Genomic DNA, 24,166 nt, shown 5'->3' on the forward strand with positions numbered 1-24,166 from the left:
GATTGATTGTCTTAATCTCAAACAATAACGAGGTGGCCTATAGGGATGAAGTCATCTCTCTGACACAGTGGTGTCAAGAAAATAACCTCTCCCACTATGTCGCGAAAACAAAGGAGCTGGTTGTGGATTACAGGAGGAATGGAGACAGGCTAACCCCTATTGACATCGATGGATCTGGGGTTGAGAGGGTAAACAGCTTTAAGCTCCTCAGTATCCACATCACCGAGTACCTTATGTGGTCTGTACACACCCCTGTGTGGTGAAAAAGGCACAAAAGCACCTCTTTTACCTCAGATGGTTGAGGAAGATTGGTATGGCCTCCCAAATCCTAAAAACTTTCTACAGCGGCACAATTGAGAGCATCATGACTGGCTGCATCACGGCCGGCTATGGGAACTGTACCTCCCTTAATTGCACGTTTCTGCAGAGAGTGGTGCGGACAGCCCAGCACATCAGTAGTTGTGAACTTCCCATCATCCAGGACATTTACAAAGGCAAGTGTGAAAAAAGGGCCCAAAGGATCACTGGGGACCTGAGTCACCCCAACCACAATCTATTCCAGCTGCTGCCATCCAGGAAACGGTTCCGCAACATAAAAGCCAGAACAACAGGCTCCGGGACAGCTTTTTCCACCAGGCCATCAGACTGATGAATTCACACTGATTCAAATGTATTTCTACATTACGTTGACTGTTCTATTTATTATAAATTACTATAATTGCACATTGCACGATTAGATGGAAAAGTAACGTGAAGAATTTTACTCCTCATGTATGTGAAGGATGTAAGAAATAAAGTCAATTGAAGTGAATTCAATTCAATTCAATAAAGGAGTTACAAGGAGAGTAGACAATAGTTATAATAAATTGAAAACCTGAGTTTGCTTTTTAAGAGGGTAACTAAAAAGATTCCGGGTAATGTCTGTCAGGATTTATAAGACATTTGACAAGTTCCCACATGACAGGCTGAACCAGAGTGTTAAGGCACACAGGATCCAAGATGAACTAGCTAATTGGTTGTGAATGTAGAAGGTATGATAAACAAGGTTGTGGACGACACAAAAATTGGTGATGCTGTGGAGAGAGTGAGAAAGCTACAGCAGGACATAGATCATTAGGAAAGTTGGACAGAACATTGGCAGATGGGATTTGATGCTGACAAATATAAAGTGATGCATTTTGCAAAGCCAGAGAGGGACAGGACATCTAGAGTGATTAGTAGAGTACTAAGGGAATTTGATCAACTGAGGGACTTTAGGGTTCAACTCCATAGTTCATCAGAAGTGGCAACACAAGCAGATAGGCTGGTGAAGAAGGCATATGGCATGCTTACCTTAAAAGGTTGCGTCACCGAATATAAAAGTTGAAACGTTACAAGATACAAATCAGATCACTATTGGGAGTGTTGTGCGTGGAGGTGCAGTGGTCTTGGATCTCATGCCGCTGGTTTCGGGAGCAGATGTTGCCCCGTAGCCATCAGGCTTCTGGACCACCTTTCACCGGCTCTGCAGCTCTGGGCATGCTTTCAGGGACTCTACAGCACTGTGTATTACTTGTTTACATTTCTTTAAACTATTTACATGATTGTCCTCTTTTGCACATTGGACGTTTCTCAGTATTTGTTACGTTTATTTGATTTGTGGATTCTATTGTCTCTTTGTCTTGTAGGTGCCTGCAAGAAGATGAAGCTCAAGGTTGTATATGGTATACATACTTCAATAATAAACTTGAACTTTGAACTTACTTCCTGAAGGAATAGAGGCACACTTATCAATACCATAAACAATACTGTCATGCACGCATTGCAGATTGAACTGCCAGTGCAAGTAATCCTCATGAGCTTGATTTCAATGCTTAAGTTAGGATAGGTACGTGATGGGACCGGGTGCATGTCGATGGGATTAGGCAGTTTAAATGGTTTGGCACAGACTAGCTGGGCTGTGCTTTTTCTGTGCGGTACCTTTCTTGATCCTTTGACTCTAACCCTGAGAAAACTACTTTCCTTCCCCCTTCGATATCGTTGCATCCCACCCCAAGAAGGCAAAAGATGAGGTGAATTGTTCATAACAAACATAAAATGCTGATGAACTCAGCAGGCCAGGCAGCATTTATGAAGAGAAATAAACAGTTAATGTTTTGGGCGGGGACCTTTCACCGGGACTGGAAAGGAAGGGGGAAGAAGCCAGAATAAGAAGGTGGGGGGAGGGGAAAGAATCTCTTGACAACAGCTCACTTACTTCCTGCATCTCTGCTTTCACCTCTTCCCTTTCTGAATGGAACGGCGATAAGAGTTCTCTTGGTCCTCACCTTTCATCCTACCAACATTTGCACTCAACAGATCATGCTTCACAGTTTCTGCCAGTTTTAACAAGATTCCATCATGGAAAACACGTTCTCTTCCCTTGCCCTACCAACATTTGAAGGGACTATTCCCATCATGACACCCCATTCCCAACAACTACTCTATTTCTTATGGACATTCCCATGCAGCATTAGGAAGTGCAACTTCTTTCAATTCTTCCCTTCCAAACACAAGGCGATCAAAGCACCCTTTCCATGTTAAGTAGCAATGGACAAGTACTTTTCCCAATCTAGTATACTGTATTCAGTGTCATGGTGTTAAGACAACAACCACTCCGAAAATGTCATCAAAACAAAATAATTGGTCAGTGACTTCATGAAGTAGGGCAAAGTACATGACCTGTCTCTATCAATGGTGCTGAGGTGGATGTAGTTGAGAGCTATAAGTTCCTAGGTCCAATTATCAACAACAATTTGTGCTAGCCTAGCCATGTGGACACTTTCTTGGCCATAGGGCCACACCATAACCTCTACTACCTCAGAAGGCTAAGGGAATGTTGCATGTCTCCAATGGCCCTTATCAATTTATATAGGTACACGATAGAACACATCCTATCCAGAGATTCACAGTTTGGTGTGACAACTTCTCAGCCAATTGAACAAGAAATTGCAATAAGTTGTGAACATAACCCAGTCACAAAAAACCGCTTCCCTTTCATTTACTCCGTCTACAGCTTCTGGTTACCACAGGAAAGTAGCCAGCATAATCAAGAGCACCATTGACCCCAGGCATTCTTTCTTCCCTCCATTCCAAATGGAAAGAAGATCCAAAAGCTTTAGAACGTGTATCACTATGCTCAATGACAGCTTCTATCCTGCAGTTGTAAGGCGCTTGAGTGGACCTCTTCTAAGACTGAAATGAGCTCTTGATCGCTCAGCCTACCTCATCAATAGCTCCTGCTCTGTATTTGAATTGAATTGACTTTATTTCTTACATCCTTCACATGCATGAGGAGTAAAAATCTTTATGTTACGTCTCCATCTAAATGTGCCATATGCAATCATAGTAATTTATAATAAATAGCACAGTCAGTGTGATATAGAGAACACTCAAATCAGCGTGAGTTCATCAGTCTGATAGGCTGGTGGACAAAGCTGTCCTGGAGCCTGTTATTCCTGGCTTTTATGCTGCGGAACCGCTTTCTGGATGGTAGCAGCTGGAATAGATTGTGGTTGGGATGACTTGGGTCCTCAATGACCCTACGTGTCCTTTTTACACACCTGTCCTTGTAAATACCCTTAATCATGGGAAGTTCATAACCACAGATATGTTGGGCTGTCCGCACCACTCTCTGCAGAGACCTGTGACTAAGGGAGGTACAGTTCCCATACCAGACAGTGATGCAGCCAGTCAGGATGCTCTCAATTGTGCCCGTGTAGAAAGCTCTTAGGATTTGGGGGCCCATATCAAATTTCCTAAACCGTCTGAGGTGGAAGAGACACTGTAGTGCCTTTTTCACCACACAGCTGGTGTGTACAGACCACGTAAGGTCCTCGGTGATGTTCACCCTCTCACCCCAGATCCATTGACGTCAGTAAGGGTTAGCCTGTCTCCATTTCTCCTGTAGTCCACAACCAGCTCATTAGTTTACATGTCTACAAATTTGTCTACATGTACTGTACTTTCTCTGTAACTGTAACAGTATTCTTTATATTCTGTTCTCTTTTTTCCCCTTTGTACTACTTTGAAGTAGTTATGTATGATATGGTGTGCTTTGATGGCACTTTGCATTGTATCTAAGTATATGTGACAATAATAAACCATTTATCAAGTACCATTGAAGTCTCCCCTACATTGGAGAAATGAAATTCCGATTTCACTATTTTGTGGAAAACCTTTGTTCAGTCCACAGGGACAAACAAGAGTTTCCTGTTGTCAGTTAGTGAATTCTCCATTTCACTCCCAATCTGAATTGTCTGTCTCTGGCTTCCAGTACTGTTATAACAATGCACCACATAAGCTTGAAGAACAACACTTCCACTTTCGGTCAGCGAAGTTTGCAGGTTTCTGGACTTAATATTAAATTCTACTTGTTATGCATGCAACATAACTGGTCACATCTGCTGTAAAACATCTATGTTTAATATTGGCTCTGTTTTTCTTTCTCCATTTTGCACAATCTGACCATCTAAGCATATCCTTCGTCTCTTTATTAAAAAACCTTGTGTTTGTATTTTCAGCCTCCAACAATCCCAGCAACTATTGACCAGAAGATCTCTACAGCTTACAATACATACATCCGTACACAAGATATACTTCACAGAGTTGAACTGAAATTTAATCTGTCAAAACAAATTTTAGAGATCTCCTTGAAACCTACCGAATGTTGAAAAAACTAGATAAGGTGGATGTGGAGAGGATGTTTCCTCTGGTGGAGGTTTCCAGAACTAGGGGGAACAGCCTCAAAATTGAGTGGCTATCATTTAGAACAGAAGTAAGGAGGAATTTTTTTTAGTCAAAGAGTAGTGAATCTGTAGAATGCTCTGCCACAGACTGCAGTGGAGGCCAAGTCAGAGGGTATATTCAAAGCGGAATTGATAGTTTCCTGATTGGTCAGAGCATCAAGGACTATGATGAGAGGATAGGTGTATGGGATTGAATGGGATCCGGGATCAGTCGGACTCGATGGGCTGAATGGCCTAATTCTGCTCCTACACCTTATGGACTTATGATCTTATGGCCTAATAATTTTAATGGACATTGCAAATTTTTAACTTTCCATTTCAACATATACCATCAAATGATTTGGTAAAGTATTAATTATTCTTGTTGGCTTGATGGAAAATCGTGTAAAAATATTTGCCATTGCAGTTAATCGCCTATCTTACACTGCAAGTATTATTTGATTTGGCCTTAGCTGTAGCATGAGAAATAGATGTTACTCATGGGAATATGAAAGTAATAATTCGGTAAATACATGAATCAAAAATATTAAAGAGAACTATGGAATAGCATCAAATTCATAATGTTAATAATGAATGTAAACACTTGAACTATAGTTGAAGGTTAATCACCAAAATCACTTACAAGTTCGTTTCTCTCTTCAGACAGCAAAGCATTCCGATCTTCTAGTTTCCTGATGATTGCACTTAATTCAGCAATTTTAAGTTGGAATCGCCGAGTATCCTTTTCATCCAACTGCTGTTCCTGAAACATAGATCAACTGCAGATAACTGAACATCAACACAGCCACGCATCACTGATAGACCATAACCAAAGAGACTGAAGGTTTTGTCACAACTATTAAATCAGAGGCAGCATTGCCTTTTTTTTTTGCCATTAATGTTACCTCGCCTTTATGTGTAAAGTGAACAAACAAGCAAATCAGCTAAATTACATGAGAAAAAATGAAAAAAAAAGGGATGGTGTGAAAATACAGTCCAAACAAAAACACTTGACATTGGCGTACCATGATCTCCAAAGGTGTTTTTCTACCTCAAGACACTGTTGTCTATTTAAGTGAAATGGAAACCATGATGCATTCCATTAATCTAAAACAAAACTAACCATGCTTTTACAAAAAAGAGCAACATGCTTCTAGCTAATAACTGAAGGCAACAGACAGACTGTGAACATGTTATAATTGATTATACAACAAAATAAGAATTTTAATGCTTTATGTATGAGGACATTTGAAGAAATATTGGAATGAATTACATTGAAGGCTGCAGTGGGTGGATTTTCTGTCTGGTTAGGTGAATAGGTGCCAATTATTTCCCATTGGTTATGCACTGCAGCACGCTATTAAAAATAGATATTGAAAGCGTGTTAATGGATGACTTTCTGAACTAATGATGCTTGAATCCCACCAAACAGGTGCAGTGATTCCTCATACAACAGGTGCAGGAGAGCCTTTGCATCATATAACTATACACTCTGCTTAGAAACATTTTCATTCCATGTGCTAACAAAACCAAGAGCCAGTGAAAAAAAGAATCTTGATGAGAGTCAACAATGGGAAAGCTAAATTATGTTTACGGATATGAGCGTTTGCCTTAAAATTAAGCAGCAGTTTATATAATTAGCAAATTACAGATAAAAAGCATAAGGATAACAAAGGATGATTGAAAGTATTGCCTTTAATTTGTGTCTACAATCCTGAAAGCATGGCAATTCAGTAGATTTACTTTCTCATGTTCATTATAAACTAAAAGAAAGTGAGAGACACTCGTGCAAGACCAGGTCTGCAAGCTGTCTGACTAGTGTTAAGTTTGGTGTACTTCACACCTGGCTTCTGAAAAATGTGTGAATGCAGATTAAAAGAAGAAAATAAGCAGCAGAAATGACTGGGCGGGGCAGTGGGGAAGGGGACAGAATAAAGTTTACTTTCAAATTACTTAAGAGGTAACTTCTAAATACTATGCTTATTAAATAATCAGAAGACAAACAAGCTGCTACACAGTAAAATCCGTCCTCAAGACTAATAAAAATGAAAAGCATTATCATAAACTTAAATCTATTATTAATTCTACTTCAAACAGTAACAAAGAGTTGGCTATGGTGTAAAGAATATAAAAGCTATTGGAATAATTTTGGAATGTGATAGTATTGCATAAGAGTTAATAATTAAGCAGAAGGTATTAATATGGCCCTCATCAAGATTTGGTTACAGAATTTGTCGATTCGGGCAGTTATAGACCACGTATGTGAAAGTGCTTACAGGGCTTCCTGAATGATCTGAGGCGTCTCCTGCACCGCTTGCGCAAGGAAGCTCCCTTTTCGGGCTACTCAGATGTCGTTTTTCCCATGCTTCAGCCTCTTTGACCTGGGTAAGTTGTTCATCTAAAGCCTCTTTTTGGAGCTGGAGTCTCTGAGCATGACCAGCCTGAGCCCCCAGCTCTTTTTCCAGCACGTAGACTGCTCTGTCTTTTAATTTTATCTCATCCATCTACAATGAGAACAAAACACAATCACAGATGCATGCACTTCAAGTCATCTATTGCCACTTGACAATTATTCCCTAAAAATAAAACTCAAGGGAAGGAATAAAAGATTTGTATTTTCTGGGGCAATGAAGCCAAATTGTAGATTTATTTAATTTCCAAACTCACTGAAATTTCATTTATAATGAAAAGAGATTAAATTATTTTAATAGCTAGTTTAGCTATTTCTACTTGTCTTACGGCAATTCTGTTTGATAAATTTGTTGAAAGTTTTTTTTCCTGGATAATAATGCCACAATTTAATGAATATTTTTTTAAATATTTGATTTCTAAAATCGCATTAAGTGTATTATACATAGTTTACCGTAGGACATAATTATAAATCTTAGTTGCTTAACATAATTCCAGTGATCCACACTGTGAAATTACCAATAACTTTTAGTAAACATTATCTTTTAATAAACTTTATTAAAATTTCAACAGAACCAATCAAATCAAATTAGGTCCTCTATTTTCAATTTACAATGCAAAAAACCCAGTTTATGAAATCTATGTTTATTTACCTGCATATAGCACTTTTTCAAATAATTCAGATTGAAGTGTTTACCTGCATGGAATTACTTTGAAAATTAAGTAATTACACATAGTCACGGCTTTCATGGAACTCTGGACGTGGGTGACTCCTGACCCATTATCCAGACAAATTGGATTCAACTATCACCAATGGCTTAGGTTAGGTTCAAATATGAAGGGTTTTTAGCAAAGTGCTGTTCTTGCCAATGAATCTAAGCATCTACAGTACAACTTCACAGGAGTCATTCCACTTCAGCACTCCCATGAATGTGGCAACTATTCACTGTGATGAAGAAACTCAAAAACAAACAACTAATGGATGTATCAAGGCAGATTCCTGCATACCTGATAACGAATGTGCATGTTTACCAATGGCTAGGACAGTCAGGGAGTAAAACACATCATGGTAAAGTCCCCTCAAACACTGAGCACATCTAAATGAAATGCTGTCATAGAGATACAGCATCCATTATCAAAGACCCTCACCACCAAGGTCAGGCACCTTTCTTGCTGCTGCCGTCAGGTAGAAGGTACAAGTGTCCCTGGACTTGCACCACCAGGTTCAAGAACTCTTCAACCATCAAGCTTTTGAACAAAAGAGGATAACTACACTTATCTATTGAGATGTCCCCACAACTAGTGATATCACTTTAAGGACTTGTAGGCATTAAATTTTGAAGATTAATGCTTGGTGTCCTTGCAGCAGTCTTAATGACCTCATTCACGTAAGCCACTATGGGACATCAAAGAGAGCTACTGGGTGATGAATGCTATTTACGAACAAGTCCGCAGAAATCTCTGGTGCTCAACTTCCATACTTGTGTGTAATGTGTATATACTGTGTGCTTTGTTACCACACAAGGTGTTATCAAACAGATTATCAAGGTAATACTTCCTTTTCCTGAACTAAAAACAGAAAAACACTAGAAACACTCAGCACATCAGGCATCATCTCTGCAAAGGGAAACAGTTAATGTTTTGAGCCTGAGAACTAGGAGAAAGAAAACCAAATAGTTTTAGTTAAAGTAGGGGAAGGGGGAATATCTTTGATAGGGTGTGACCAAATAAATAAATGTGGCATTTAAGGTATTTTATACTTTTTATCTGTGCTATGTGTTGCCATGGTACAATGCCAGCAAGCCAAGTTATAATACATTGGAATTTTAGATAATTTGCTCTTTCTTTATCTTTAAAACTGTCCATTTCTTTCTGTTATCCATTGTGATTTTGACTCTGCTTTTCTCTCCCCACTAGTATCACCTTGCCTGCTGGACATGTTCCAAAGCCCTGCTATTAACAATGCATAAAACATGCAAAGAAGCATAATTTGCAACAATGTTACATATGCAACATTTGCATAATTGTTACATTTACTTATTTGGTCTCACTCTGTCAGTGATAAATCCATCTCTTCACTGAAACTGGAACTGTATCATCTTCTCTATTTCCAAGTATCCTGTTTCATAATCCACTATTGGGTAGATCCAGCATTTTCTGTTTTTAATTCTGACTTAAGACATCAGATCTTTCTTTTTACTTCCACTGCCACATTAGGGGATCCCTTCAGCACACGGCTGGTTGGGTGTCAGGATTAATAGTGATTGTGGTACAGCCTCATAGCTGTTTGGCAAGCGGCAGGAGCGAGGGATGTAAGGGGAAGGAGAAGGACAAGGGGGGAGGAGAATGGGAAGTCAGCATGGATAACTAACAGACAGAGATTGAACGACAAGGCCAGGTATGGGGAGAGACTGTTAGGTTCTCATAATTAGGAAATGTGGTTTGGATTTGCTGCACATGAGGCAGAACAAGGTGGCCCTGGTCTTTCTCCCTACTGTGAAAGCCTGATTCTGAACTCAGTATAGTTCTCTATTTAAGCCACTGAGTACAGGTATTATGACTCCTTTGAAACCTGGCATTCATACATGGAGAAGAATGTAACCAGCTCTGAGCAGGCATTCAAACTGTTTGCTTAGCTAAACAGATTAAACCGTATTCCAGGAGCTCACAACGCACTCCCAGGCAATGATTGTGACAGCAGCTCTTTAATCACCTGTAACTCTTTAAACACCTATTTCCACTGAATGCATTGAATTAAAATCACAATAGAGGGCTTTGGTTTCAGACAGAACAATATTGCAGGATTTTGAGGATTTAAGAAAATTGTATTACCGTCCAATTTAAATGATAATTTAATAATTTGTCCAAGTACTTTTTGGAACAAAATTATTTCTTGTTAACATGCATAAATGGCATTATGGTGGGAATAAGAAAAACTCCAGTCAGGCTACCAGTAGGTGTCATTTGTATGGGTAGATTCTTCATGATTGACATGGACATCAGCCAATCAGGGAGAAAATAATAGAAACAAAAGCTCAGAAAATGCAAATTAAGCACCCGATATGTTCCCAGTACATAGCAAATATCTTCAAGGAAATTTTCCTGTGGTTTTACAGCAATGAGCAGAACCTTTAAATGAAATGATTGTAGAATTACACAGCATCGAAGGAGGTTTTGCTTGTGTTTTTGCTCTTTGTGCTGGCTTCAACTTCCTTGCTTTTTTTCCCTTAGCCCTGCATATTTTCCATTTTTGACTATCTGAAACTTTATGCTTTTAAGTTACTAATGAATATGTTTTCCCTCAAAACACCAGAACATAACCCAAATGAAATTCAACTAATGTTGAATCTGTATCCTCTGGATGCTCAGTCATCTGGTCATGGAATGGTTTCAACATACAGTATTTACGTGATCTATTTCATTATTCAATTGTACATAACCGCTTCCTTAAAATTAATTCAAATAGAGGCAAGTTTCTCAATGCAGGCTAGATTTCTCCAAGGAAACATCTCTATGGTTTTACAGCACTGAACAGAATCCACTAATGAAAGGAATATAGAATTTTATATATGTTTAATTCTGGCAAATTTTTTCATATCTATATCAAGCCCAGATACCCTTACAACACAATGCTCAGAAGTGGACACAATGTTGCACCTGATGATAAATCTCTGGCTTCTTAAGTTTTATTGTAATTTTATGACTTCGTTTTGCCATCTTGAAAGCCTTATGTATGTGAACTCCAATAGCTCAAAATGGCCATGACCCTTTTAAAATCCAGTTTATTTAATTCTTCTGTTTCCTTGCTATTGTCTCTACCAAATTTCATGACCTCACCTTATTTGAAGTATTCAATTCTTATGAATTTCCTTTGTATTCTGTGTTCATATAGCAGAACACCTGACAAACATTCCATTCTATGAAAAATTCCAATCATTTTGGACAATTTTGTTTTCATTGTTGTTTACCATTTTTAATTACAATTTAATGATTGATCTTCAGATAATTTTGATTTGTTTACATTTATGTTAAATATATCTTAGGTTCTTTAAGTAATTTCTTAATTTTTACCTTATGAACATCTGACACACTGTACATCTGGTACATTCAGTATGAAGTGTTGATCTGTTATTTGTGCCGTATGTTTAGAGATTGATGTTATTTTAAATTATTTGAAGAATATAGGAAAGGTTTTAAGAACGCAGTCTAAGAATCACACCATTGAAACAAAGTAGAACGGTACATTAAAGATTCAAAGCAGATAAATTTGTGGAGGTGAACCAGTGCTATTGAAATGATGTATGGAACATGAATATTTTCCCCATTCTTATTAATTTAGCTGGATAAAGGGTAAAGAAAATCCTGTTAAAACTCAATATATATTAATATTTTTAAAAATTAAAATATGGCTCACATTTTATAGGTAAGAAAAATGGACAAAAATGCTGCTATTTCTTTAAGGTAGGGAATCCTGTCAGATCACTAAAATTGCTTCTTCACACACAATATATTGATGTTACCTGCTATACTACTTAGAAATAAAATGAAGGCATTTTCAAGCAACCAGCTTTTTGCTGGAGAGGAAATGGAGAAATTCTATTAAGCAAACAAATAACCAGCAAAGATCTACTGACACAAGAAGCATATCAACTACATAAAAGTTTAAAAAAGGAAGGCCACTTCATAAGGTATACTTGTATACCTATTCGTTAATGCAAATCTCTGATCAGACAATAATGTAATAGCAACTCAATGCATAAAAGCATGCAGACTTTGATCACAAGGTTCAGTTGTTATTCAGACCAAACATCCGAATGGTGAAGAAATGTGATCTAAGTGAGTTTGCCCATGGAATTATCGTCGGGTTCAGAAGGGGTGGTTTCGGTGTCTCAGAAACTGCTGATTTCTAGAGTTTATAGAGAATGGTGTGAAAAACAACAAAAAAAATCTTGTGAGCAGCAACTGTGCAGGCACAAATGCCTTTTTTAATGAGAGGTCAGAGGAGAATGGCCAGGCTGATTCAAGCTGACAAAAAATGACAGTAACACAAATAACCATGAGTTATAAGAGTGGTGTGCAGAAGAGCATCTCCGAAAGCACAGCACGTTCAGCCCTGAAGTGGATGCACTGCAGCAGCAGAGAATGGGTCCAGAGTTAGTGACATATTCCTTGTGTAAGATGTGGGAAATTGGGAGACCTCCAGTCTCACTGATAACTAATTCTGCACGAGATGCACCAAGGTGCAGTTTCTGAGAGAACTTGTTTTTTTTTAAATTAGTTTTTTTATACATTTTCTACACAGCTACAGATAAAAAAAACCCAGATCAAAATGAACATTAATACAGTGCAAAAATAAACATAATAATAATATGATACAAAGAAAGATAATTGAGAAAGCACCCAAATTGAAGACATGTAAAATTAGTATCCTCCCCAAGCCCCGCAACAAAAAAAACTCCAGACCAACCACAACACAATACAGAGAATATAAATCAGGACAATCAAACCCCCAAAACTGTAAATACACTTAACAACAGAAAATATTAATGCCTACTACCAACAAAAAAAGGAGCTGAAAGCAAGGGACCGAAAAAAAACCTTAGTCAAGAGGAAGGTTATGAAAGTACTCAATAAAAGGTCCCCAGACCTTATGGAACTTTAAATCCAAATTAAGAACTGAATAATGAACTTTTTCAAGGTCTAAGCAGGCCATAATATCGTTAAGCCATTGAGCATGCGTGGGCGGGGCAACATCTCTCCATCTAAGGAGGATTAAACGTCTAGCCAGGAGAGAGGCAAAAGATAATATTCGACACTTAGTCGAACTCAGACGTAAATCTGTCTCACCCCAGAAACCGAACAAAGCAATTAAAGGGTTAGGTTCTAGGTGGTGATTCAGAATATGCGATAACGTTATGAAGGCATCTTTCCAAAATTTCTCCAAGCTAGGACAAAGCCAGTACATATGAATGAGAGAGGCCTCGTCCCTTTTGCATTTATCACAAAGCAGACTGATGTTAGGGTAAAATTGAGATAATTTAGATTTAGACATATGGGCTCTATGAACAATCTTAAGCTGTAAAAGGCAATGGCGAGCACAAAGAGAGGTTGAATTAACCGATTTGAGAATCGAGTCCCAAGCCTCATCAGATAAGGAGGTATTTAAATCATGCTCCCATGCCATTTTAATTTTATCCACAGGGGCACGTCGTAAGGCTGCTAATTTATCACGAATAAATGATATTAAACCTTTACCTAGTGGATTAATAAAAAGAAATAAGTCCATAACATTTTTCTCAGGCATTTCAGGGAAGTTAGGAATTAAAGGAGTAAAAAGTGTCTAATTTGGAGATATCTGAAAAAATGAGCATTGGGCAGATTGAACTTAGCAGAGAGCTGTTGAAAAGAAGCGAAGCGATTATCAATAAAAAGATCTTCAAAATGTCTAATGCCCTTCCTATACCAATCATGGAATGCTGAGTCATACGTAGTAGGTAAAAAAAGGTGATTATGTAAGATAGGGCTAGAAAAGGAAAAACCATGGAAACCATAAAATTTCCTAAACTGAGCCCATATACGCAGAATGTGTCTAACAAGAGGATTAACTATTAATCTGGACAAACTACTAGGGAGTACAGAGCCAAGAAGTGCAGAGATAGATAATTCTTTAGTGGAGCTCAACTCCATTGCCACCCAATTAGGGCACTCGGGTTGGCCATGAAAAAAAGACCAAAAGGTAGCACAACGTATATTGGCTGCCCAATAATATAAACGAAAGTTAGGTAAAGCCATGCCACCCTCTTTTTTAGATTTTTGGAGATAATCTTTATTAATTCTAGAGCGCTTATTCTTCCACAGATATGACAAAATAATAGAGTCTAAGGAATCAAAAAAAGATTTAGGAATAAAAATTGGGATTGATTGAAATAAATATAAAAGTTTAGGGAGAACATACATTTTAACAACATTAATACGACCTACCAAAGACATAGAAAGAGGTGACCATTGTAATAGACTCTGTTTAATAGTATATGAAAGATTGGCAAAATTTTCACGAAAGAGATCTTTAAACTTCCTTGTGACTGTAATCCCAAGATAAGTAAATTGATTATGAACTACTTTAAAAGGGAGATCACAAAATGTTAATTCTTGTGCTTCTTTATTGATTGGGAACAGTTCGCTCTTATGTAAATTAAGTTTATATCCAGAGAGCTGGCTAAACTGGTCAAGAAGTGAAAACATTGGAGGTAAGGATGTAGACGGATTTGAAAGAAAAAGTAATAAGTCATCGGCATAAAGAGAAACTTTATGCTCAACACCCCCTCTCCAAATCCCGGTCAGTTCAGGACAATTTTGAAATGCTATCGCCAAGGGTTCTATAGCCAAATCAAAGAGAAAGGGACTTAAAGGGCATCCCTGACGGGTGCCACGTTTGAGGTTAAATAACTGGGATTTCTGGAAATTAGTTAAAACGGAGGCAGTAGGACACAAATACAGCAATTTGATCCAAGAGATAAAACTTTGACTGGTCAAATTTTTCTAAAACTGCAAAAAGGTAGTTCCACTCTATACGATCAAATGCTTTCTCCGCATCGAGGGAAATAACACATTCAGGAATCCCAGTTGGAGGTGAATATAAAATGTTAAATAGGCGTCGCATGTTAAAAAAAGGGAGACGGTTTTTAATAAAACCAGTTTGGTCATCGGAAATAATAGAGGGAATAACAGTTTCTAATCTATAAGCCAAGACTTTGGCCAAGATTTTAACATCAACATTAAGCAAAGAAATCGGCCTATACGAGGAACACTCTGTTGGGTCTTTACCCTTTTTTAATAAAAGAATAATAGATGCCTCATTAAAGGAGGGTGGCAATTGGCCACACCTAAACGAGTCAGATAATACTGAGAGTAACTGAGGAGAGAGAAGTGAAGAGAATGATTTATAAAATTCTACGGGGAACCCATCAGGTCCAGGAGATTTCCCTGAAGACAATGCAGAAATTGCAAAAGATATTTCTTCTGATGATATAGGTGCATTAAGTTTGGCTTTAAAATCAGATGAAAGTGAAGGAATATTCAGATTATTTAAAAAATGGTCAACAGAGATATTGTCATTCAAAGATTCAGAGGAATAAAGTCGAGAGTAGAAATTTTTAAATGCGTCATTGATTTCTAGGTGATCCGATGTAAGGTCACCATTCTCCTTCCGGATCTTTGTAATATGTTGTTTGGCTTTGGAACGCCTCAACTGATTGGCTAGAAATTTACCAGATTTGTCGCCATGGATATAAAAGCGACTCTTACTTTCAAGAAGTTGGCGTTCGACAGGTTGAGTAGACAGGAGGTTAAATTTAGCTTGAAGTTCTACACGCTTCTTGTATAGTTCAAGGTTCTTAGTGAGAACTTTTTAAGGAACTAGAGCTGCAGCTGGATGAGCTACAGCTCAAACAGTAAAGGTGATAGATAGAAGCTAGTTACCTAGCTACAGGGAGATAGTTACCTTTAAGTTGCAGGAGGCAGGTACCTGGGTGACTAACCACAGAGGGAAAGGGAATAGACAGCCAATGCAGAGTACTCCAGTGGCCACTCTCCTCAATAATAAGTTTTCCACTTTGGATACTGTCATGGGGGAGGTGGGGGAGAAGGAGTTTTAACTACCGTAAGGAGCCAAAGCAAACTGATCTCTGGCACTGAGTCTGTCTTTGTGGCTCAGAAGGGAAGGAGGGAGAAGAGGAGTGCAATAGTGATAGGGGATTCCACAATTAGAGGAGCAGAAAACAGATTCTATGGACATGAAAGAGAAACCAAGGAGGTATGTCGCCTCCCAGGTGCCATGGTTAGAGATGTCTTGGATCAGGTCCATGGCATTGTAAAGGGGGAAGATGAACAGCTGGAAGTCATGGTACCAATGACATAGGTAGGAAAAGAGGAGATTTTGAAGAAAGAATATAGGAAGTTAGGTAGAAAGCTGCCTAACTATCTGCCTAGATAGTTATCTCTGAAGTAATTCCAGTACCATGTGCTAGTCATGGCAGGAACAGGATGGATTACGGATGAATGAGTTGCTGAGGAATTGGTGAAAGGGGCTGTATTTCAGAAGGTAACTAAACAAAACCATAAAGAGATAAAAGATGAAAAGCAGATGAGGCTGTTTAACAGGAAAGATACTGGCATGGATAGAAGATCAGCTGACTGGCAGGAGGCAAACAATGGGAATAAAGGTGACCTTTTCTGGTTGCCTGCTGGTGATCAGTGGTTCTCCTTGGGTGTTGGTGTAGGGACCGCTTCTTTTCACGTTATAGGCCAGTGATTTGGATGAAGGAGTTGACGGCTTTGGAGCCAAGGTTTGTGAGTGATACAAAGATAGGTGGAGGGGCCGGTAGTGTTGAGGAAGCAGGGAGTCTGCAGAAGGACTTAAGGCAGATTGGGAGAATGGGCAAAGGAGTGGCAGGTGGAACATAAGGAAGGAAAGTGCATGGTCATGCTCTCTTTGGTAGAAAGGGTAAAGGCAGGGTCTGTTTTCTAAGTGGAGAGGAAGCTCAAAAATCAGAGGAGCAAAGAAACTTTGGAGTCCTTGTGCAGGATTTCCAAAAGGTAAATTTGCAGTTGGTGAGGAAGACAAATGCAATGTTAACATTCATTTTGAAAGGTCTAGAATGTAAAAGCAAGAATATAATGCAGAGGCCTCATAAGACATTAGTCAGATCACACTTGGAGCATCATGAGCATTTTTGGAACCCTTATTTAAGAAAAGATGTTTTGGCATTGGAGAGGGTCCAGAGGAGGTTCGTGAGAATGATCCCTGGAATGAAAGGGAATAGATGCGAAAAGGATATATCCTATAGTGAGGGAATCTAGGACCTGGAGGCACAGCCTCAGAATAGAGGAACATCCATTTGGAACAGAGATGAGGAAACATTTCTTCAGACAGAGGGAGGTAAATCTGTGGAATTCATTGTCATGGATGTCTATGCAGGCCAGATCATTGGGTGTATTTAAGGTGGAGGTTGATAGGTTCTTGATTAATCACTGCATCAAAGTTTATGGGGAGAAGGCTGGAGAATGGAATTGAGAGAGATAATAAATCAGCCATGATGGAATGGCAAAGCAGATTTGATGGGCTGAATGGCCTATATCTGCTCCTATATCTTATGGTCTTATGGAGCTGTTGCCACTTGACTAGTTGATTAGAGATTTGCATTAACAAGAAGGTGTACAAGTACACCTGTTTAAGTGGTCACTGAGTGTAGCTTCTTACATTCCATCTCTAATGGGCATCATAGATATGCCTGGTGGCAACAGAAAGCTTGTCTGGTGGATGTTAACAGCAGAAGAATGTTGTTTCAACATCGTGTCTTAGGCTACAAACTACAGGCTCCTTAGTCATAGCATTTTCTGTTCGGGTACAATCATTAAGATTGAGGGGGGATCTTATTGAAACGTATAAAATTCTAAAGGGATTGGACAGGCTAGATGCAGGAAGATTGTTTCCGATGTTGGGGAAGTCCAGAACGAGGGGTCATAGTTTAAGGATAAAGGGGAAGCCTTTTAGGACCGAGATGAGGAAAAACTTCTTCACACAGAGAGTGGTGAATCTGTGGAATTCTCTGCCACAGGAAACAGTTGAGGCCGGTTCATTGGCTATATTTAAGAGGAAGTTAGATATGGCCCTTGTGGCTAAAGGGATCAGGGGGTATGGAGCGAAAGCAGGTACAGGGTTCTGAGTTGGATGATCAGCCATGATCATACTGAATGGCGGTGCAGGCTCGAAGGGCCGAATGGCCTACTCCTGCACCTGTTTTCTATGTTTCTATGTTTCTACTGTTATGACCCCAGCCCCCTCCTTTGTGAGATTCGCAAGAGCCCTAGTCAAGGGGGGGTCAAATGACCCAAGAGAGAGAGGGAGACGTGCTGAAGCCCATGTTCCCCCGGGAAGCAGAATAAAGCGACTCTTTGACTATTGTCTCATGAAGACCACGTGTAAAGCCCTTGGGCAAAGTGGGCTGGTTGAGAGAGAGATTGACACCGGCGATCCCGTGAGGAAGTACAAAGGAGGGTCTGGGGGGGAGGACCCCTTCAGACGCACCAGAAGACACCCTAGAAATCCTGCGACAGCGTTTTGAGAGTGACAGCCGGTGGTGGGGTTCGTGTGCGTCTTTTCCTTGCCTGGGATTGGCGACCCCACAATGGAAGAACGGCTTAGCTACAGGGAAGGCCACAGATGAGCGTTCATTCCCCCAACGAGGCTCCGACAAACCGAACTCCTCCAGGTTGGAAAACCAGTCGGGTAACTGTTTAATCCCATCTCTCTCTCTCTTTCTAACAAAAGTGCACCAATGCGACACCACAACGACGGCAGCTGGTGGAACTGCAGTGACCGCAAAAGACTTTTAGATATCCAGTAAACAATATATATCTACATTACCCCTAGACAACGATAGAGCTTATTTCTGACTGATTATTACTATACCTGTGCTTTAGATTGAGTTGTGACGATGTATATGATCCGAATGTTTTGTATTAACCATACGTTTGTGCCCCTTTATAAATAAAAACGTTTGAAAATAGTAGCATCAGGCTTCAGCGGACCTATCTATCTTTGCTGATAAGTCACCCGGTTACTGGGGAACGTAACACTACGCTTCTATTAAGTTTAACTGGAGCGTGCTTTACATTGTAGACCAAGTTTCTGATAAACTTTTGTTTGTGTAACATGTTTAAAGTATTCCATGAACCTGCGCAGATGTTAAACAAATACAGTTGAAAATGATCAATATTGAGCATAAGTATCATATCTAGCTTTATGGATATGGTATGATTTTTACAAACTGTATCATAAACAAGTCTCAAAGATCCCCACATGATTGAGGCATTCAGCATTTCCCGATCTGTAGCAATATTTTGACAATTCTTCCAGGAATGTGCTGATATCATTAATATGAGCAAGTGCAAATCTGACAGTTATCATCTTAAATGTATCTCTCATGTAATTGAGGGTAGGTACATCGGGGAGAGGGAGCTCATTGGTGGATTAATATTAACATTCGTTCCTGTTAGAGAATTGGAATCTTAAAGGTATACATGAGCAGTTTGAAAGAGTAAAAGATAGACAGTGAGTGAATGTTTCTACCTTTTCGTAGACTTAGTTTCATTAATAGTGTCAGGTATGAAGATGGTGCATACTTCTGTAGTTCACTTTAAGTGACAGAAGAATTGATATAAAGCTTGAAATTATTAGGGTTTAATATTTCTTTATCTTTGAAAACACAAATTGTTATATCAAATAGTACCAAGGTTTTCACTGAAAAATTTTCAAGTTCTATGGCAGTGTTTTTTTGAATTGTATAACAATTGTTAATTGTTTTTGCTTCTCTGTCAAGGTTGGCCTGGTAACAATTGGAATTACCAGTCGGATGGATCGCACGGTGTCTTCGGGCAAGACGAGGGGAGGTGGTGTCTGCCTACTGATCCACACTGCATGGTGCTCGGACACAGTGGTGCTGACAAGCTCCTGCAGCCCGGACCTGGAACACCTGTCAGTGAGTGGTCGCCCCTACAATCTGCGACGGGTATTTACCTCGGTCATATTGACAGCGGTCTACATTCCCCCCCCAGGCGGACGTGGAGTGTGCTCTGAACACACTGTATGCCAACATCAGTGAACTTGAGACCAGGTAGCAGGAGGCTTTGCTCATTACAGCTGGGGACTTTAACCAGGCCAACCTCAGAAAAGCGTTGCCAAAGGTATACCAACATGTCTCCTGCTCCACTAGGGGCCCGAACATACTTGACCACTGCTACACAGCAGTCAAGGATGCCTACCATTCCGTCCAACGACCTCACTTCGGAAAATCGGCCCATCAGGACTTACTCCTTCTCCCGGCTTACAAACAGAAACTGAAGCGGGAGGTCACAGTGTCAAAAGTGGTGTCACGTTGGACAGAGGAAACGGATGAAGGTCCTCCAAGACTGCTTTGAATCGGTGGACTGGTTAGTATTCAAGGACTCGGCAGCTAACCTCGATGAGTATGCCTCAGCTGTCACGGACTTTATCTGGAAATGCACAGAGGACTGCGTGTCTCGCAAGACGATCCGGGTATTCCCTAACCGGAAACCTTGGATGAATTATGAGGTCCAGTCCCTTTTGAAGGCTAGAGCTGTGGTTTTTAGGTCAGGGGATACCAGTTGCTACACGGAATCCAGGCGCAAACTCCAGAAAGCCATTAAGGGTGCCAAGAGGCAATATCGAGGCATGTTGGAAGCCCAGGCTAACCAGAGGGATGCCAGTAGACTATGGCAGTATCTAAATGAGATCACTGGGCGCAAAGAAAAGGCTGGGAATATCAATAACTGCAGCACTTCTCTTTCTGACGAACTTAACGTATTCTACGCAAGATTCGAACAGAAGAGGAGCATCCCGCCCTCTCCAGGTGAACCGGACCTGGTGGCATCGAGATTCATTGTCACCGAGGAAGACGTTAGAAGGGCCTTCCTGAAGATAAATCCAAGGAAGGCGACGGGCCTAGATGGCATCCCGGGACAGGTTCTCCGGGCCTGTGCAAGCAAGCTAGCTGGAGTGTTTGCTGATATCTTCAACTGCTCCCTGCTTCAGTCTAAGATCCCCTCGTGTTTTAAGAAGTCACGATAATCCCGGTGCTGAAGAAGAGTAAGGTGGCATGCCTGAATGACAATTGATCCGTGGCTCTGACATCAATTGCTATGAAGTGCTTTGAGCGATTGGTTATGGCACACCTCAACCATAGCCTACCGGAGCAATAGGTCAATGGCAGAAGCCATCTCTCTGGCACTACATTCCTCCTTAGAACACCTGGAGAATAAAGACGCATATGTAAGGCTCCTTTTCATTGACTACAGCTCTGCCTTTAATACCATCATTCCAAATAAACTGATTCCTAAGCTCCGGAACCTGGGTCTTAGCACTCAGATCTGCAGCTGGATCTTCAACTTTCTCACAGACAGGACCCAGGCTGTAAAAATAGGGGACAAGCTCTCCTCTACAATCACTCTGAGCACCAGTGCTCCACAAGGCTGTGTACTCAGCCCCCTGCTGTACTCACTATACACCCATAATTGTGTAGCCAAGTTTCCATCGGACTCAATATGTAACTTTGCTGATGACACCACAATTGTAGGCCGTATCTCAGGTAATGATGAGTTGGAGTACAGAGAGGAAATTAAGAACCTGGTGGCATGGTGCAAAGACAATAACCTATCCCTCAACGTCAGCAAGCTGAAGGAATTGGTTGTTGACTTCAGAAGGAGTAGCGGACCGCACAACCCCATCTACATCGGTGGTGCGCAGGTGGAACAGGTCAAAAGCTTTAAGTTCCTCGGGGTGAATATCACAAATGACCTGACTTGGTTTAACCAAGCAGAGTCCACTGTCAAGAAGGCCCACCAGCGCCTTTACTTCCTGAGAAAGCTGAAGAAATTTGGCCCGTCCCCTAAAACTCTCACTAATTTTTATAGATGCACTGTAGAAAGCATTCTTCTCGGGTACATCACAGCCTGGTATGGAAGTTGTCCTGTCCAAGACCGGAAGAAGCTGCAGGAGATTGTGAACACAGCCGAGCACATCGCACAAACCAATCTTCCATCCTTGGACTCACTTTACAGCGCATGCTGTCGGAGCAGTGCTGCCAGAATAATCAAGGACATGACCCACCCAGCCAACACACTTTTTGTTCCTCTTCCCTCTGGGAGAAGGTTCAGGAGCATGAGGACTCGTACGGCTAGATTTGGGAAAAGCTTCTTTCCAACTGTGATAAGACTGCTGAACGGATCCTATATAACTATCTAACCATATAACAATTATAGCACGGAAACAGGCCATCTTGGCCCTTCTAGTCTGGGTTGAACGCTTACTCTCACCTAGTCCCACTGACCTGCACTCAGCCAATAACCCTCCATTCCTTTCCTGTCCATATACCTATCCAATTTCTTTTAAAATGACAATATTGAACCTGCCTATACCACTTCTACTGGAAGCTTGTTCCACACAGCTACCACTCTCTGAGTAAAGAAGTTCCCCCTCGTGTTACCCCTAAACTTTTGCCCCTTAACTCTCAACTCATGTCCTTTTGTTTGAATCTCCCCTACTCTCAATGGAAAAAGCCTATCCACGTCAACTCTATCTATCCCCCTCAAAATCTTAAATACCTCTATCAAGTCCCCCCTCAACCTTCTACACTCCAAAGAATAAAGAACTAACTTGTTCAACCTTTCTCTGTAACTTAGGTGCTGAAACCCAGGTAACATTCTAGTAACTCTCCTCTGTACTCTCTCTATTTTGTTAACATCTTTCCTATAATTCAGTGACCAGAACTATAAACAATACTCCAAATTCGGCCCTACCAATGCCTTGTACAATTTTAACATTACATCCCAACTCCTATACTCAATGCTCTGATTTATAAAGGCCAGCATACCAAAAGCTTTCTTCACCACCCTATCCACATGAGATTCCACCTTCAGGGAAATATGCACCATTATTCCTAGATCACTCTGTTTTATTGCATTCTTCAATGCCCTACCATTTACTATGTATGTCCTATTTTGATTAGTCCTACCAAAATGTAGCATCTCACACATCAGCATTAACCTTTCAGCCCACTCTTCTAATTGGCCTAAATCTCTCTGCAAGCTTTGTAAACCTACTTCATTATCCACAATGCCACCTATCTTAGTATCATCTACATACTTACTAATCCAATTTACCACCCCATCATCCATATCATCAATGTATATGACAAACAACATTGGACCCAGTACAGATCCCTGAGGCACACCACTAGTCACCGGCCTCCAACCTGACAAACAGTTATCCACCACTACTCTCTGGCATCTCCCATCCAGCCACTGTTGAATGCATTTTACTACTTCAATATTAATACCTAACAATTGAACCTTCCTAACTAACCTTCCATGTGCAACCTTGTCAAAGGCCTTACTGAAGTCCATATAGACAACATCCACTGCTTTACCCTCGTCAACTTTCCTAGTAACCTCTTCAAAAAATTCAATAAGATTTGTCAAACATGACCTTCCACGCACAAATGCTTGTTGGCTGTTCCTAATCAGACCCTGTCTATCCAGATAATTATATATACCATCTCTAAGAATACTGTCCATTAATTTGCCCACCACTGACGTCAAACTTACAGGCTGATAATTGCTAGGTTTACTCTTAGACCCTTTTTAAACAATGGAACCACATGAGCAATACACCAATCCTCTGGCACCATCCCCGTTTCTAATGACATTTGAAATATTTCTGTCAGAGCCCCTGCTATTTCTACACTAACTTCCCTCAAGATCCTAGGGAAAATCCTGTCAGGACCTGGAGACTTATCCGCTTTTATATTCTTTAAAACCCGCCAGTACTTCCTCTTCTTTAATCATCATAGTTTCCATACCTACCCTACTTGTTTCCCTTACCTTACACAATTCAATATCCTTCTCCTTAGTGAATACTGAAGAAAAGAAATTGTTCAAAATCTCCCCCATCTCTTTTGGCTCCACACATAGCTGTCCACTCTGATTCTCTAAGGAACCAATTTTATCCCTCACTATCCTTTTGCTATTAATATAACTGTAGAAACTCTTTGGATTTATTTTCACCTTACTTGCCAAAGCAACCTCATATCTTCTTTCAGCTTTTCTAATTTCTTTCTAAGATTCTTTTTACATTCTTTATATTCCTCGAGCACCTCATTTACTCCTTGCTGCCTATATTTATTGTAGATCTTTCTCTTTTTCCGGATTAAGTTTCCAATATCCCTTGAAAAACATGGCTCTCTCAAACTTTTAACCTTTCCTTTCAACCTAACAGGAACATAAAGATTCTGTACCCTCAAAATTTCACCTTTTAATTGACCTCTATTTCTCTATTACATCCTTCCCATAAAACAAATTGTCCCAATCCACTCCTTCTAAATCCTTTCGCATCTCCTCAAAGTTAGCCTTTCTCCAATCAAAAATCTCAACCCTGG

At 40.2% G+C, this 24,166-nt stretch overlaps 1 protein-coding gene across 12 annotated transcripts in view; it reads right to left on the minus strand.

Moving 5' to 3' along the window:
• Positions 1 to 24,166, minus strand: part of jakmip3 (Janus kinase and microtubule interacting protein 3) — a 347,134-nt gene that overhangs the window by 140,274 nt on the left and 182,694 nt on the right. For 4 of the 12 annotated variants that reach the window (XM_073027542.1, XM_073027540.1, XM_073027545.1 and 1 more), the window contains exons 4-5: positions 7,022 to 7,249; positions 5,389 to 5,508 (exon numbers count right to left, since the gene is read on the minus strand). In XM_073027542.1, the coding sequence (XP_072883643.1) occupies positions 5,389 to 5,508; positions 7,022 to 7,249 (348 nt within the window). The remainder of the gene's footprint in view (positions 1 to 5,388; positions 5,509 to 7,021; positions 7,250 to 24,166) is intronic. The other 8 variants (XM_073027548.1, XM_073027547.1, XM_073027551.1 and 5 more) reach the window with 3 other exon arrangements.

The sequence above is a fragment of the Hemitrygon akajei genome, chromosome 23 (assembly GCF_048418815.1).
Source record: "Hemitrygon akajei chromosome 23, sHemAka1.3, whole genome shotgun sequence".
NCBI classification, from domain to species: Eukaryota; Metazoa; Chordata; class Chondrichthyes; order Myliobatiformes; family Dasyatidae; genus Hemitrygon; species Hemitrygon akajei.